Source organism: Agelaius phoeniceus, chromosome 2, assembly GCF_051311805.1.
Source record: "Agelaius phoeniceus isolate bAgePho1 chromosome 2, bAgePho1.hap1, whole genome shotgun sequence".
NCBI classification, from domain to species: Eukaryota; Metazoa; Chordata; class Aves; order Passeriformes; family Icteridae; genus Agelaius; species Agelaius phoeniceus.
Window position 1 is genome coordinate 70,601,877 of NC_135266.1, and position 14,309 is coordinate 70,616,185.

Here is a 14,309-nt window from a genome sequence, read left to right on the forward strand (position 1 = left end):
TGGCAAAGATAAACAAAATCTTCCATCAGGAAACCTGGGAGCTATTTCCACAGGAAGCTTCAAATCACTAAAGTAAATAAAACCCTTTTACATTATTCCCAGCCACGTTATTTAGCTAGCCTGAGCCTGTAACAATTGCTGAGATAGGTGTCATATATTAGGAGGCTTGTAGCGTTTAAACAAATGATTCTTTTGGAACCCTGTGCATTTTGCTGTTGTCCCTAGATTTATTCAGAAAATAGTCTTCACAGAAGGCACACTGAGGAAGAACTCCAGACCTGACAACATAAAAGTAGTTGTAACTGCATTATACTGTGGGCATGCTATCCTTTTAAGCTAAAAATAGTTCACTTGCCTCAGTCCCCAGGGATCTTTAGTTTCATCTTAAGAGTTTTGCTTGGCTCTTCTAGTTTTACTGAGTATTGGCATCTTCAAAAGCAAAAATTATCACTATTTCTTACCAATACCCTGGCTTTCACAACACACATCAGAACAATTTGAAATGTACTGTGAGTAAGATGCAGCACCTTCTTTCTTCCAAGTACTTACCCACATTCAAAATGTTGGCCATCTGATTGTTTTTAAGTGTGTTTGAATTTAATGTTTTTTAAGAAAATCAAGTATAGGATTCAGTTCATCTAACTTAAATCTTACAATTAGGTACCTAAGCCTAAGCTGATCATGTAGGATCTCTTCATAATTAAGCATGAGGGACCAGGATGTCTGGCATTTAACCCATCTTAAAGGGATGGTTTGCACTGCCCTCTGGAGAAGCCTGTGTCACCCCATGGACTGTAAACTTTTGCCCATATACAGAACACAAAACATCTATATATTCAAGTAAATGTCTGCATTTTGGCAGCTGAGGCCGAATATGATGTATTCCATGTATGGAGGTGTTTCATCTTAATAGCTCTTCCAGTCAATATATTCTTAATTGAGATTAGAATCTGGCACCACACACTCTTACATATCAAACAGGATCCTGATGGTTGTCACTCATAGATGAGTTCATGAAATTTGAAGTTTTTCTTATAGCTTTGTTTGCTAGAGAGAGAAAAGTGGTGTCCCAATGGAATGTAAGTGGAACAATTTAACACCAAGCTTTAATACCCAGTCTAATATTTTAGTGTCTCTGCCTCCACTAGGTTGATCTTTGGACTGCACACCTGAACCACAGCTGATGACAGGCACACACTTTGCTCCCACTGCAGGGGCACGATGAGTTCAACCAGAAGAAATCAGGCCTCTCCCTGGGAGGCATCTACTGTCAGGAGAAATTTAAATCCAGGCCTAGCAGGAGCTCATTTACCCTCTGTTTAACTCAGGGATAGATGTGGAAAAGAGGATGTTATGGGGGACAACTGATGCCAGGCTTCCAACAGGCAGAGAGCATTGAGCAGGTTTTGCTCATGGTTCCCCTGGAAGACAAGGCAGCTGTTTGCAATGTGGGGATTTAGGGAGAAACTTTCTGATGGATTGGTCAATCAATGAGAGAGGTTAATGAAAAAATATGTGGGATATTATTCACTTGAGAGGTACTTTTTACATATTCCTGCTGAAGTGACATTAAACCTGAAGAAACACTGGTAAGAATGAACTGAATGGAAGTGAGCATTGAGCTGTTCACGATCTAAGAAACAAGAAAAGAAGGTATAATTCTCCCTTATGAAAGAAGAAGCCCTTCTTAGGATTTCAAGTCAAGTTTACGGCCAAGTGCCATAGCAATTAGTAGTGAAAGAACAATTGAAAATGGCCACGGTCGATGTCACTTGACCGAGAAGAAGGAAATGACTTTATCAGAATATTGGCTACAAATAAACCAAGAGAGGTTGCATTCTAGGAGTAAAACTTGGAAGTGCTTTCTCTCAGGAACTTCTACTTTCACTGAGGTCAGTGGTAGGAGTGCCCTGCTGGAGGGATGAGCCCCAGGTGGAGGCAGCTGGGAGGCAGCTGACACCACCACAGCTCTGCACCACTGCCCAGGTGGAGGAAGTTGCAAGTGACATTACAATAAACTGCAAACAGGACAAACAGGACCTTTTCAAGTAGGGCTTTCTACATTGTTGGCTAAATTACTCCTGCCTGAACCATCTGCTATGAAGTGAAAACTTAACCCATGTCTACACTTTGTAAATTGTTGGTGCAATGATCCTTGGTTTCTCTCAGGTGAAAATATTTTTCACCTGTGATAATGCCAAGGCACCTAAATAAAATACCTTCATCCTAGTGCTGCCCACACACAGCTGGTCACCCAGGGCAGAGGGTACTGCTTCTGCTTACCTCTTGGGTGGCTGGTAGGCCTTAAATGCAGGGAGGGTAAGCACCTCTGTTCCAAGGGAAATCTCAGGCATGTGATCAGAGATGATGTAATTTCTCGGGACTTGAAGCATTTTTAAGAAATAGACGTACTTTACCTGAACACTTGTGAATAACAAAAAAACAGTATAACCAAGCATGATGAAATGCAGTATTTTTATACTGCCCTCTTGAGATTCCTTTTCTCTTATGCAGTTCACAAGCTGGAGCTGTGATCAGAATATTTCTCCTTTTTCATAGTCCCAATGTGATGTCTTTAAATAATTCTGCTTTTGGTACCTTGCCCCAGTCTGTCATAACTTGGCATAACATTTATACAAACTCATTACTTCCAAGAGCAACTTCAGTTTACACCAACTGACATCTGAGGCCAAGTGTATCATAGCTCTAAGAAAAATTATGAGAATAGCTGGAGCTGAGTGTATGAAAGGAAAGATTACACACCTGAGCAGGAAGACAACGACATTGATTAGTTCAAAGACTTCCTGATAAAGGGGGAAGTATATGCTGTGTTAATTTTGGCTCATTAGTTTCATATAAACTAAAAAGTGTTCTTGATTTTTGACAGATGTACCAAGTGGATTCCATATTAGTTTGGAAAGAATGCCTATTGAAGGAGAGAACTTGGTATTGTCCTGTTCGGCCAACAAATTCCTGTACAAAGACATTGCTTGGATTTTACCCAGGACAGTCAACAATCAAACAAAAGCAAAGAAGTCTCACAACAGGGAGTACTCCATCACCCTCACTCTGACCATCAAAAACGTTTCCCTGGCACACTCAGGCACCTATGCCTGCCGAGCAAGGAACATATACACGGGGAAAGAAGTGCTTCAACAGAAAGACGTTACAATCAGAGGTGAGCACTGCAACAAAAAGGCTGTTTACTCTCGGATCCTCAAATATAAAAGCACAAGGAATGATTGTACAACACAAAGCAATGTAAAACATTAAAGGACTCATTAAACAGTAAGAGATGTCTCATATCATCTTGATTTTTGTATCACTGTTGCTACCTTTCAAGCTCTGAGGTGGTGCTCATTTCCCCATGGGTTGGAAATAGGAGGAATAGCAAACAAAATCCTAACGCGTGAGCTTCCACTTGAGTTCAGACGGGTGTTTTCTGCTTTGAAAAGGCACATGGAAGCTGGGGTTTGGAAGATCCCCCGTGCTACATTTTACATGCCGTTATTTTTTCTCTTGCTGTCTCCTACTGAGCAATAAGGAAAACTTTGGATCAATCTTTTCTTCCGCTTTGATATCAGCCTCATCAAAAGTGTCAAAGCTGAATAAACTGATTAACTTTAAAAACTGCTGTTTTCAGTCAACAATGGACATTTAATAAGCTAACTTGAATGTGCAGAATGAGCACAATTCAGTTTGAGATTGACTGGACTACATATTTTTTATTTTAATCTGATCTTGATGGACTTATAAATATTACCTGCTGAGCAAGTTCTAATACTTATTTATTTGAAATTATTTTCTACACTAAAGTACATTAATCTTAAAAAAGTATCTTCTAAAAGAAGTATGCAGGGAAGAAATAAAAATGTTGATATAATGCACAGACCTATCATATCATTTATAATAATGATGATTTTACAACTGACAGCCATGAACCATGTTTCTCCAAATAAATCCAGGTAGACTTCCAGTTGCTGTGTTGGTCAATTCTTAAAGTCAGTTCTGCACTAATGTAAAAAACTACTGATAAAATTGTGAGTGTTGCTTCTGGCCTGAAGATTCAGGAGTTTGTAATGTTGTAATTATTTTATCAAATGAGGAATGTTACACTAACATGACTGAAAAGGTTTCAGCCAGCACGGTTAAAAATATTTTTAAAAATACAAATTGAAAATTGATGCCATTAAAAATATTCATTGCTTTTGGTATGCAAATGACAATTGGATTTATTATGGGGATTAAGAACCAGCAAAACTGCTGAAGGACAATTAAGGGCAACCTAAGAATTCCTTGTGAGCATTTCCCCTTTTCTTTTCCTTTGTCATGATTTTGCTATGAGATGTTTCTGTGTGCTATAAATTCTGTGTAAGGAAAAAGTTACTATTTTTAATAGATCTGATAACTTTATTTTTTTACAATTACATAGCTTTAATTATTTTTGGTTACATTTATGATCGATCATTTATATAGCATTTACACAAGCCATAACAAAACAGACCACAATGACCAAAATAGCTGCAGCAAAGGAACAAAGTGGCTGTGCTTTTAAAATAGAGGGTGACAACATGACAGTTTCTTGCGCTTGGGAACTCACCAGACTATTTCCTCCTTTAGGTATCGAGACTGTGTCCCACGGCTAAACTTGCCTTTCACGTGGGAATTGCTTTTGTCAAGTGTGAAAGGGTAAACAATAGCATTTCCCCATAATGCCAGTTTCATGGAGCCTAAAATGCTTAGAAAACAATTGGTAACCTGGAAGTTGTCAGAGTAAAGAAAAGAATAATCATTTATATCTTGAAATGTCACCTATAGCCTGCTTGTATACAGTAACTCTTTTGTTCATTATTAACGTGATGGCTTCCAGAAACAATGTGTTCTTGCAAAGGGATCAGGCTCTCTTTTTTTCCTAAAACATGCCTAAAATGCAAGTGAAGTCGTTGGCGACTGCTTAAAAATGGAGCAAGCTCACTCTTTAGCATTTGCAATTCTTCAGAAGAACTACAATACAGAATCCCCTTTTTTCCTAGGGTATTTTGTGGGAAGACATTTGATGGCGAGGTGGGCGGTGATGACAGGACATTACAAATTTTCCATGGCCTTGGGAGCCGAAGCACCATGATTTGTGCAGCCAGTTGCCAGGCAATATGAGTTTGGGTCAAAAAAAAAAAAAAAGAGATGTGGCAATTAGACTGTTCTGTGAAGTTGTTGTGCATTGCAATGATGTATGTCACTGCTGAGTGGAGGTCCCACCAGCCTGGGCTCGACCAGCACTCAGAGGCCACACTGTGCAAGGATGCCCTGACATCCCAGTGTGACTGGCCGTGTTGGAGGACACAGAGAAAGCTCACTGGAAACCTTGGAGGAAAGCAGTTCTTGGTGGCAGGATAAAAACTACTGATGTCGCTTTTGATGTCCTTGGATGACTGGAGAATCTCATGGGTTTGGGGAGTTTTCTCTGCCTTCTGTTGTGTAATATATTATTTAGGGAGAAAGGTGTGAATTATATTTCTTCTTCTTTTTTTTTTTAAGTGTTTAAAATAAAGCTTGTATTTATATTTTTGTACTGATTAATAAAAAATAAGTGAACAGACAACATAATCCTAACAAAGGGCAAAAATGGATGGAATGCATATGTAAACCTGAAAATTAACAAATTGTAATTTCTCCCCTTTTTTTTGCTTTTAAAAATGCAAATTCTCCCTCCCTACCACCCCAGGTCAGAAAAGTACTCTGATACCAGTGTCCTCTTCTCCCCCCTGTGATCCCCCTGTCACACCCCTGGGCCAAATTCTGCCTACAATGAAGTTCCTTAGGGTTACTGAGAGCAGAGTTTGGCCAGCAAGGCAGCATTTGTGGGCAAGCATGAAGGCTGGGGTCAGGTCTGGGGGGCTGCCCTGGGGTCAGGTCTGGGAGCTGAGCCCCACACTCTGCTGGTGGCCAGGCTTGCCCCTTGGCTTTGGAGTGAGCGGAGTAGGACATTGGAAACTGTCCCCCTTGGCTTCACTGCAAAAATGAATGGGAGAAAACAGGTGGTTTGCAAAAGAGAATAATCCTCAGGTTGACCAAGTCCTTGAAAAATCAGCTGATTGTAGCAGAGAAATTATTGAAAGTATGTGAATGATGACTTAAGTTTTAAGCAAAAAAGTTTTTCTTAATATGAAATCCCATCTTTAGTGTATGGCTATAAACAAATTAAAATTAATCACAACTCACAGAACGTGTGATTTGCCTTTGTTGTGTCATCTTGTCCGCCTTCATTTTGGATGTCTGGGCTGGGATGTCTGTCAGGGACTGCTGATAAATATTGAGTTCTTCTCAGCACGTGTATATGGACATGCCTCAGACTGTGCCTGTTCATAGTGTTGTGAAAAATGAGAATTAAATAAAAATTGAGATGAGGTATTAAGGAGAAGAGGGCAGTCTTCTTGGCTGCAAGGCAAATAGAGTTGACTATGTCATTGTGTAGGTATGTGATGAAGAATTTACAGTGCCTCTCATAAGCAATGCTGTTTGGGAAGAGAGAACAAACTGTCTACCAGGCTGTAAAGAACAAATTTCATTGCCTGTGAAAATTACTGGCTTGCAGCTCAGAAGTGCCCAAAAGCCATAGTCATTGCACAGTCATGACTATGTTGGAATTAATTTTAAGGGGCAAGGGCATTGTAAAAATATCCCACTTTAAAGGTGTTTTTAGTGCTGTGGGGATCATGCACACTGAAAAATCTGGTGGTACATAGTGGTTTAACATTTGTGGAGAGTTTTTATTTATGTCTGGTAACAGAATAATTATGAAAATGGCTAGAATAATTATGTGTAATGGCTAGTTTTTCTGTAAGGAAAAAGAATAATCTTCCAAACACAGAATATCAGATATTAAGAAAGTGTCAGAATAATATCAATACACCAAATCAGTATCAGAACTGATACTGAACTTGGTGTATTGGCACCTATTGCAGCTTGAAAGAAAATCTTTGCAAATAGTTGGTTTCTCCTTTTTTTTTTTGTTTCATTTTGTATTTGGAATCTGTGTATTATATTACCATGTTAGCAATTGCTGATCCTGGCAGTGTCCTTGAAGGCAAAGATTGCAAATAATTGGGGAATTTGAGGGAATCTACAGAGCATTTCCATCTGTGATGATGCTCAGGAGCTCCCTGAATTCTCCATGACTGCTTTAAATGGGCCAAAATACCAAAAATAATTATGTGAGAGTTGCAAATGTGAATGAAAGATGTTGCCATATAATGTGCATAAACGTTGTAAACATCTTGACCTTTGTTAGAACAGCCTTCAGCACTGTATGAAATGAGGGAAGGAGTGGCAAAGGGTTGAAATGATCATGAGATTGTTTTGTTTCTTTCAGAGATGACTTTAACATGATGTTTGTAGTGTGTTTTTGAAATGCTGTGGTGTGGTTTGGCCAGGCCTGGTTATGTTCAGCCAAATATGTGAAATGCAGAAGTGGAATAATTTATGAAGACTTTGGTACAATGCTTATGTGCTCGTGGTGGTTTTGGATTATGTGAGTTTACTGAATATGATTTGTAACTGTACTCTTTAAAGTAAGTAAATTATCAAAGTCACATTCATGGCTATCACGGTGTACGGAGCAGCAAAGTGCTATCAGCAACACAGAGGTACTCTGCTACAAGGCTGTTCTGATGATTCTTCAAATCTTTGGTGTCACAGTTTGTTTCTTTTGATGGTGAAAAACTGAGCTTTCATAGAAAGTCATTGCTTTCGATATAAACAAGCGTGGTTGGTCATGGAACTGAGAAAATCTTTTGAACACTGTCATCATTGGGTGTTCATTGTTCACCATAGCATGCCATTGCTGTGTAATGGGAGTTCTCTGCACACACCAAACCCTCCTGAGCTAAGTAGAACACTAAATAAAGTCAGTGAAAAATGAGCTTGGTAGAAGAGCTGTAGCAATCTCTAATACCAGTAAAATGTGTGTAGGGGAGATAATTAAATCTCCACCATTACAAGAATGTAAAACAAAGGTGTTGTTTTGTCTTATAGCTCAAGAGGCACCAGCCCTGCTGCGGCAGCTTTCGGATCAGACAGTGAACGCCAGTAACTCTGCCATGTTGGAGTGCCAGGCTCGTGGTATTCCTGAGCCCCACATATCCTGGTTTAAAAACCATGAGGAAATACAGCAAGAACCAGGTGAGAGCTTTGTGTACTCACCTACCTCTTACAGCAGGCTTTTTATTTACCCTTCTGCCTTACATAGCCATTTGCAGAGCCATTGGCATCAGTACTTAGATGTAAGGAAGGCAGGCAGCAGCCCGGGCGCTCCAGGTAATTCTGTGTCACTCCAAAATATGAGCCAGGCTGGAGATCTAGACACAACCGGCCTTTATGGAATCAATGAAACACTTTTCACCTTAAAAGAGTCATCTCCAGAGAAATACATTTACCTCCATTTGTTATAGAGGGAGCTCAAGCAACAGGATCTTGGCCAGCAGACATGGAAGTACCAGCAGGAGTCTGTAATCAGGCACTCAAAGTCTGTTCATGAGTCAAAAACTATCCAGGAGACTAAATCCATGTCTGGGGTATCCAAAATCCAAAGGCATCTATGGCGGCAGAGGAATCCAGGTCTCATGCAACAGAGAGGAACAGCTTCCCAGGTGGCATGTTGCAACAACCGGAAAACTTTGGGAGCTGTTTACTGATGTTTCTGGAATGTGGCTTCAAAGATCAGCTAAGGCTAAATGTCCAGCTGCTGGCACCATAGTCATGGATGTGATGTGTTCCTTGGATATTTCAGATGGAAATGGATGACAGAGGAAAAGGCAAAACCTTTCTCATGGGAATTCATGCACATTTGGTTCAGGAGCACACACTGAGATAGTGTTAAAACACTCAGCAAAAATGTTCAAGGAGGTCTGGTGCATTGGAACTTGAATTCAAAGTGTAATCTTCTACAGAACATTTTAGAAAGTTTGTAGTTATGGTCATGTCCTGAATTATTAGGAATTACAATAGCATGAATAAAAACAACTGGAAAAAATTCTGAGGATTTCTCCAACTGAGTTATAAGCCCATGCAGACTTCCAGCCCAGGCACTAAGCTTAATCTAGAGACAGATTCCATGAAGCTTTACAGTGATCACATTGCTGTAATGTGCATTAATAACATTATCTTCCAAAATGAAGGTTATGTGTCTAACTTGGGTGTAATGCAACAGATACAATTGGGAGCCAGGGAGATGTCTCCAGAGGGTAGGTCAGACCACTTCAATTAGGTGCCTGAAATAGATGGTGGGAATACAGTTTGATGGGACTGTGATTCTGATGGAGCCAAACACAAGTGTGTACTTGATTGCACATTTCCTGGCTAGAAGGTGCCCTAGCAGCAGTCCTGAGACCAAATCTGCTCCCTGCCTCTTCCTTGCTTCTTGGAGTATTTTCCAGGCTGCCTTCTGGGTTGACCTATCTGGAATAAACAAGATGTTTAAAGCTTCAGGTAATTCCCTCATGGTAATTTTCTTTGCACTATCTGGAGCCCCTTTGTGAAGGAGCCCATTGCTGCACACCACAAGGGCAGGTGAGATTTGGAGCAAGTCTGCTGCCCATAGGGACAGTCTGAAGGGCTTCTGGAAGGGCTCTAAGCTTGAGCTGCTTCTGGGGCAGACCTGGGACTGTAAATGCAGTAATCAGATTATCCTTTTTCCAAAAGCTGCAGACATTCTAAAGTGCTTACCTGGATGAAAGCATAGGCACAGTGCTATCAACATAAACAGTACCAAGTACTTCCAAGATCATTCCCTTAGGCTGAGCTTTTTGACTCACACAAGTGCTTTGTAAACACTGATTTCCAAGAGGCTCGCAAGGCGTCCAAGTGTATTTGGCTTTCCTGCAGACAACATTGTGCCGTGCAGTCTGTGGCTCAGATTTCTTCTGAGAAAATCTTAAAGCAGATACTAGTACACAAGGGCCAGGTTTTGTTTATATCCTGGCTCCCTCTCATTGCAAAATATTTCATTTCACAGGAATAATTTTAGGGCCTGGAAGCCGAATGCTGTTTATTGAAAGAGTAAAAGAGGAGGATGAAGGACTTTACCAGTGTATAGCCACCAACTTGAAAGGGTCCGTGGAGAGTGCGGCGTATGTCACGGTACAAGGTAAAGCATCACACTAAATGGGAAGAGCAAGCCTTCCAGAGTGATGTTCTTAGGCTGGAAGGGCAGAGGTATGACCTGGGACTCCTCTGGTGATCTCTGAAGCAATTTGAAGGAAGTCCTAGCAAGGGAAGCATACCAGGTTGGAAAGGAAGCCCAGCAGGAAATGCTAACTCAGAGTGTGTTTACACTGACCTAAAAAGAAGAATTGCTTCAACCCAACAAAGATCAGGTCAGGGTAGAAGACAAATGTAAATTTAGTATCAGCAAAACAAACAATAACCAGGGTAAGTAACACTCTCCTACCCACATATTTTCCAATTTCAGATAAATCCCACAGAAATTAGAGGCCTGGGATGTTCTGATTTGTTTATTTTTCAGTGTAAAGTGAATTGCCAAATCAGACTGGAAGATTTTAGCCTAGCAATAGCTACATACGCGAAGGTACTACTACAAGGAAGTGGTTTGATTAAGTTATTTCTGTAACCATTACTTGAGTTATCATGCTAATAATTTAAATGTCCAGCATTGTTCTCCTTCTGACAACCTCGATTCATGCCTGTGGCAGGGAAATAAATTAATTTTACATTAAATAAAAAGAAAGTTTATTCAGTGACCTTTCAATTTCATTGAGTACCCTTTTGGCTCATGAATTATGAGATTAGAGAAGTAGGTTGACATTCTCCATATAGGTCAGTGTCGTGCATGTATTAAATTGACATAATCTATTTTACTGACCTGGTGTTAAGTAAGTAGTCCTGGATGCATTTAGTTGCTCCTTAAAAACACAACTGAAATATAACCAGGCCTCTTAGGCAGAGATTATATGTTTGTGGATGTTCTCATATAATTGTTAAATGTGTCTGAATACTTCTGAGTATTTGGATACTCTGCAGGACAAGACAATTACAACTAATATTGATTTTTTTGCCATAAGTGTGTTTGCAGTCGGAGTTAATAGTAATGATACAATGATGTTTCTGCTTTAAAAGGTCAGGGATAAGTGTATGCACGTGTGGGCTGGCCGAACTGGTGAAATTGAGGAGTGAAATACCTATCCCCTTATGAATAATTATAGAATCACAGAATGGTCTGGGTTGGTAGGATCCTTAAATATCCTCTTGCTCCAGCCTCATCTAGTGGAAGGCAGAAACACCTCCACCAGACCAGGTTTCTCAAAGCCTCCTCCAACCCAGCCTTGAACACTTCCAGAGCTGCAGCACCCAGAACTTCCATGGGAAGCCTGTGCTAGGGCCTCATAACAATCAGACTAAAAAAATGCTTCCTAATATCTAATCTAAACCTGTCCTCTTCCAGTGTGAAACCATCCTCCCTTGTCCTGTCTCTCCATGCCCTTGGAGGCAGTGACTCTCCATCTCTCTATTAGGCTCCCTTTAAGTAATGGAAGGCTGCCAAAAGGTCTCCCTGGAGCCTTCTTCTCTCCAGGCTGAACGATTCCAGCTGTCCCAACCTGTCTTCATAGGAGAGGTGCTTCAGCCCTCTGCTCATCTTTGTGGCCCTCCTCTAGACTTGCTCCAAAAGATCCACATCATTCTTATGTTGGAAGCCCCAGAGCTGGATGCAGCGCCCCAGATGGGGTCTCACAATAGCAGAGAGGCAGAATCACCTCTCTCTAAGTGCCTTGATAATACCAAGGTTTTTACAGCTGCTGTAACAGCTAAATGAATAACTTGTGCCAGCTGCTTGCTGTCCAAATCATCCTACTAATTCATAGTCCTGGACAATGTAATTCATTATTGTATTGATTTTTAACATAACTGAAGCTTGGCTTTTTATTACAACCACAAGCATTCTGTCAGATGGCTTCTAGGAAGTCATATATCCTAGTCCAGCAGAGAGGAAAGGGAGCATCCAGGAAGGCTTCTGCTGTGGTTATGTGTCCTGAGGGACCACCAGCAATGCTCTTGTATGACTTCTATGGGAGCAGGTGATGAAGACCACCACATTAAAATTTATGGCTTTGAGACTGGATGATGAAAAGAGAGACGGTTTGTCTTATCTACTCTGGTCAAGGAAAATGTCTTTCCACTCTTTTCCTACTACGTGAAGGGACGTCACTAGAGCTTTTTTTACTCATTCCTACACTGCTCTGGAATGTCTGTCCCTCTCCCAGGAAAGGAAGCCTCCTACTTCATCCCTGAGCCTGGAGGGACAAGATCAGGGCTTGACGGCTTTCTCTAAGCTTTGCCACTTTCTTGTCTCTCTGAGAAACAGAGGACCTGTGCCTGCTGCTGTGAGCACCAAAGCCTTGCCTCTGTCCTGGGGCTCTCTGAACCCGGGCTGCAGATCAAAGGGAGCAGAGCAGTGCCTCATGTTGATGGCCACGTTTAGCAGATTGGAAGAGTAGTTTGTGAATGGGTCAGGAAGGAAACTGTCTGCTCTCTTTATTTCCTCTGAGAAAACATTCTTATACTCACAGATAAAACAATGTGTTATTTTTGTGTCCGAGATGGATGAATGGATGGGGGAATCAAAGGGCTGTTTTGAAATTATTGCAGGCTGTGTTTGGTTTGGAACCAGGGGTTGCTGAGCTATCTGTGGAGGAGAAGGGCCATGTCTGTGGGCATGTCAGAGCAATCTCTCTGCTTGCTCTTGGCTGAGGAACTGAAGAGGCACCAAATCTGCAAGGACAGAATAGAAACAGCAGATGGCTGCCAGAGCATCCAGCAGGTGGAGAGGACTGTACCCCTTAAAGTCTGGGGAGAAATGCTGCTGGGCATCTTGGGCAGCTTTTTTGGGGGGATCAACATGTTTGCAGAGCTGCCATGAAAGCCATTTCCTGCTCCCTCTACTGAGGACCCTTGCAGCCCCAGGGATACAGTTAGTTGCAGAGGTGCTGCTTTGAAGGAGATGTGTTGATAAAGGAAGGAGCAGCTTATGCTCACTGAAATATGGACATATACCAAGCAAAGGAATATAGCAAAGTGCCCTGTCTTAAAGCTGATATTTGATAACTTCATGTGAATCCTGCTGATGAAAAGGAAAATATTTATCAAGTATTCACTGAACAATGCTGACACTATGAAAATGGTGTTAGCTTTTAAAATAACTCCTATTTAAATGACTTATTTTAAATAACTTTTTTATCTATCTATCTATCTATCTATCTATCTATCTATCTAGCTGTCTACCTACCTACCTACCTACCTAACCTTTCTGACTTTGTATCTCAGAAAGTTGTTGTGCCTTTTGAGTCATGCTGAAGCCATCAGGAACTTCTCCATGAAGTTTAGCTGGAATTCCCACAGTTACTAAACAAAGTTCAGCCTGGGTCATGACTTCAGTTTGCAAGATTGCAGGTGGACATCAGGGGATACTAAGGTTCCTGTTACCTCAGAATTCCACTAAAGAGGTTTGGAATGGAGTCCTGTTGGTCGATAGTTCAACCTCAGTTCAAACAAGGGTCATCACCAATGGTCTGGCTAAGTTATGATAAACTTTGAGGATGGATATTCCTCAGCATCTCTGAGCACCAATCCCAGTGCTGCAGTGCTGTGATTGTGAGATCACACAGATTGAGCAGAGTAGATCCCAATGGGGTAGGGGTGAGGGATGCATTTCTTTTTCCCTGGTTGACACCTGAGCTGCACCACACTGTTTAGGTGTTTAGAGCTGAAATCTTAATGAGAAAGCCTATACCAGCCAAAGGCTTGAGCTTGTAGCTGGAGGGATCAGCAGATTATTCCAGGCTCTTGTCCTGGCATACTTGCATGGTTCTGGTGGCTTCTGCTGCTACTGAAAAAGAGAAGCTGCTGGTGACACTTCTTCACTCACCCCTCCTCACCCCTCTGCAGTCCTGCAGGCATGGGGTGGTGCATGGGGGCTTTTGGAGGGGAGAAAGGGGGAGAAAGGAGGCAGCTGCTTGGGACAGAGTCAGGCAGATGGGACAGAGCTGCACACAGGGAAAAGTCTTTGTCTAATGAGGTGTCAGGTGAGTAAAGCTCTGGGATGGAGGTGTAAGGGGATGCCTGAAATCTTCAGCTACCAGGCAGAGAGGGGGATTTAGCACTGATTAAAGCCCACCAAACTCTGCTAATCCTAAGGCCTCTTCTGACTGTTTCTGCCAGGTCTGCCTCAAATGAAACCTTTTTCTTCCCATCTCAGAGACACTCAGAGAGCTCTGACTTCAAGGCTTTCAGCAAGACTAGGA

General features: G+C 41.5%; 1 protein-coding gene across 2 annotated transcripts in view; it reads left to right on the plus strand.

Moving 5' to 3' along the window:
• FLT1 (fms related receptor tyrosine kinase 1) overlaps window positions 1-14,309 on the plus strand; it is a 108,827-nt gene that overhangs the window by 64,922 nt on the left and 29,596 nt on the right. For both annotated transcript variants that reach the window (XM_077173828.1, XM_077173829.1), the window contains exons 13-15: window positions 2,888-3,178; window positions 8,032-8,178; window positions 10,010-10,141. In XM_077173828.1, coding sequence (XP_077029943.1) covers window positions 2,888-3,178; window positions 8,032-8,178; window positions 10,010-10,141 — 570 coding nt within the window. The remainder of the gene's footprint in view (window positions 1-2,887; window positions 3,179-8,031; window positions 8,179-10,009; window positions 10,142-14,309) is intronic.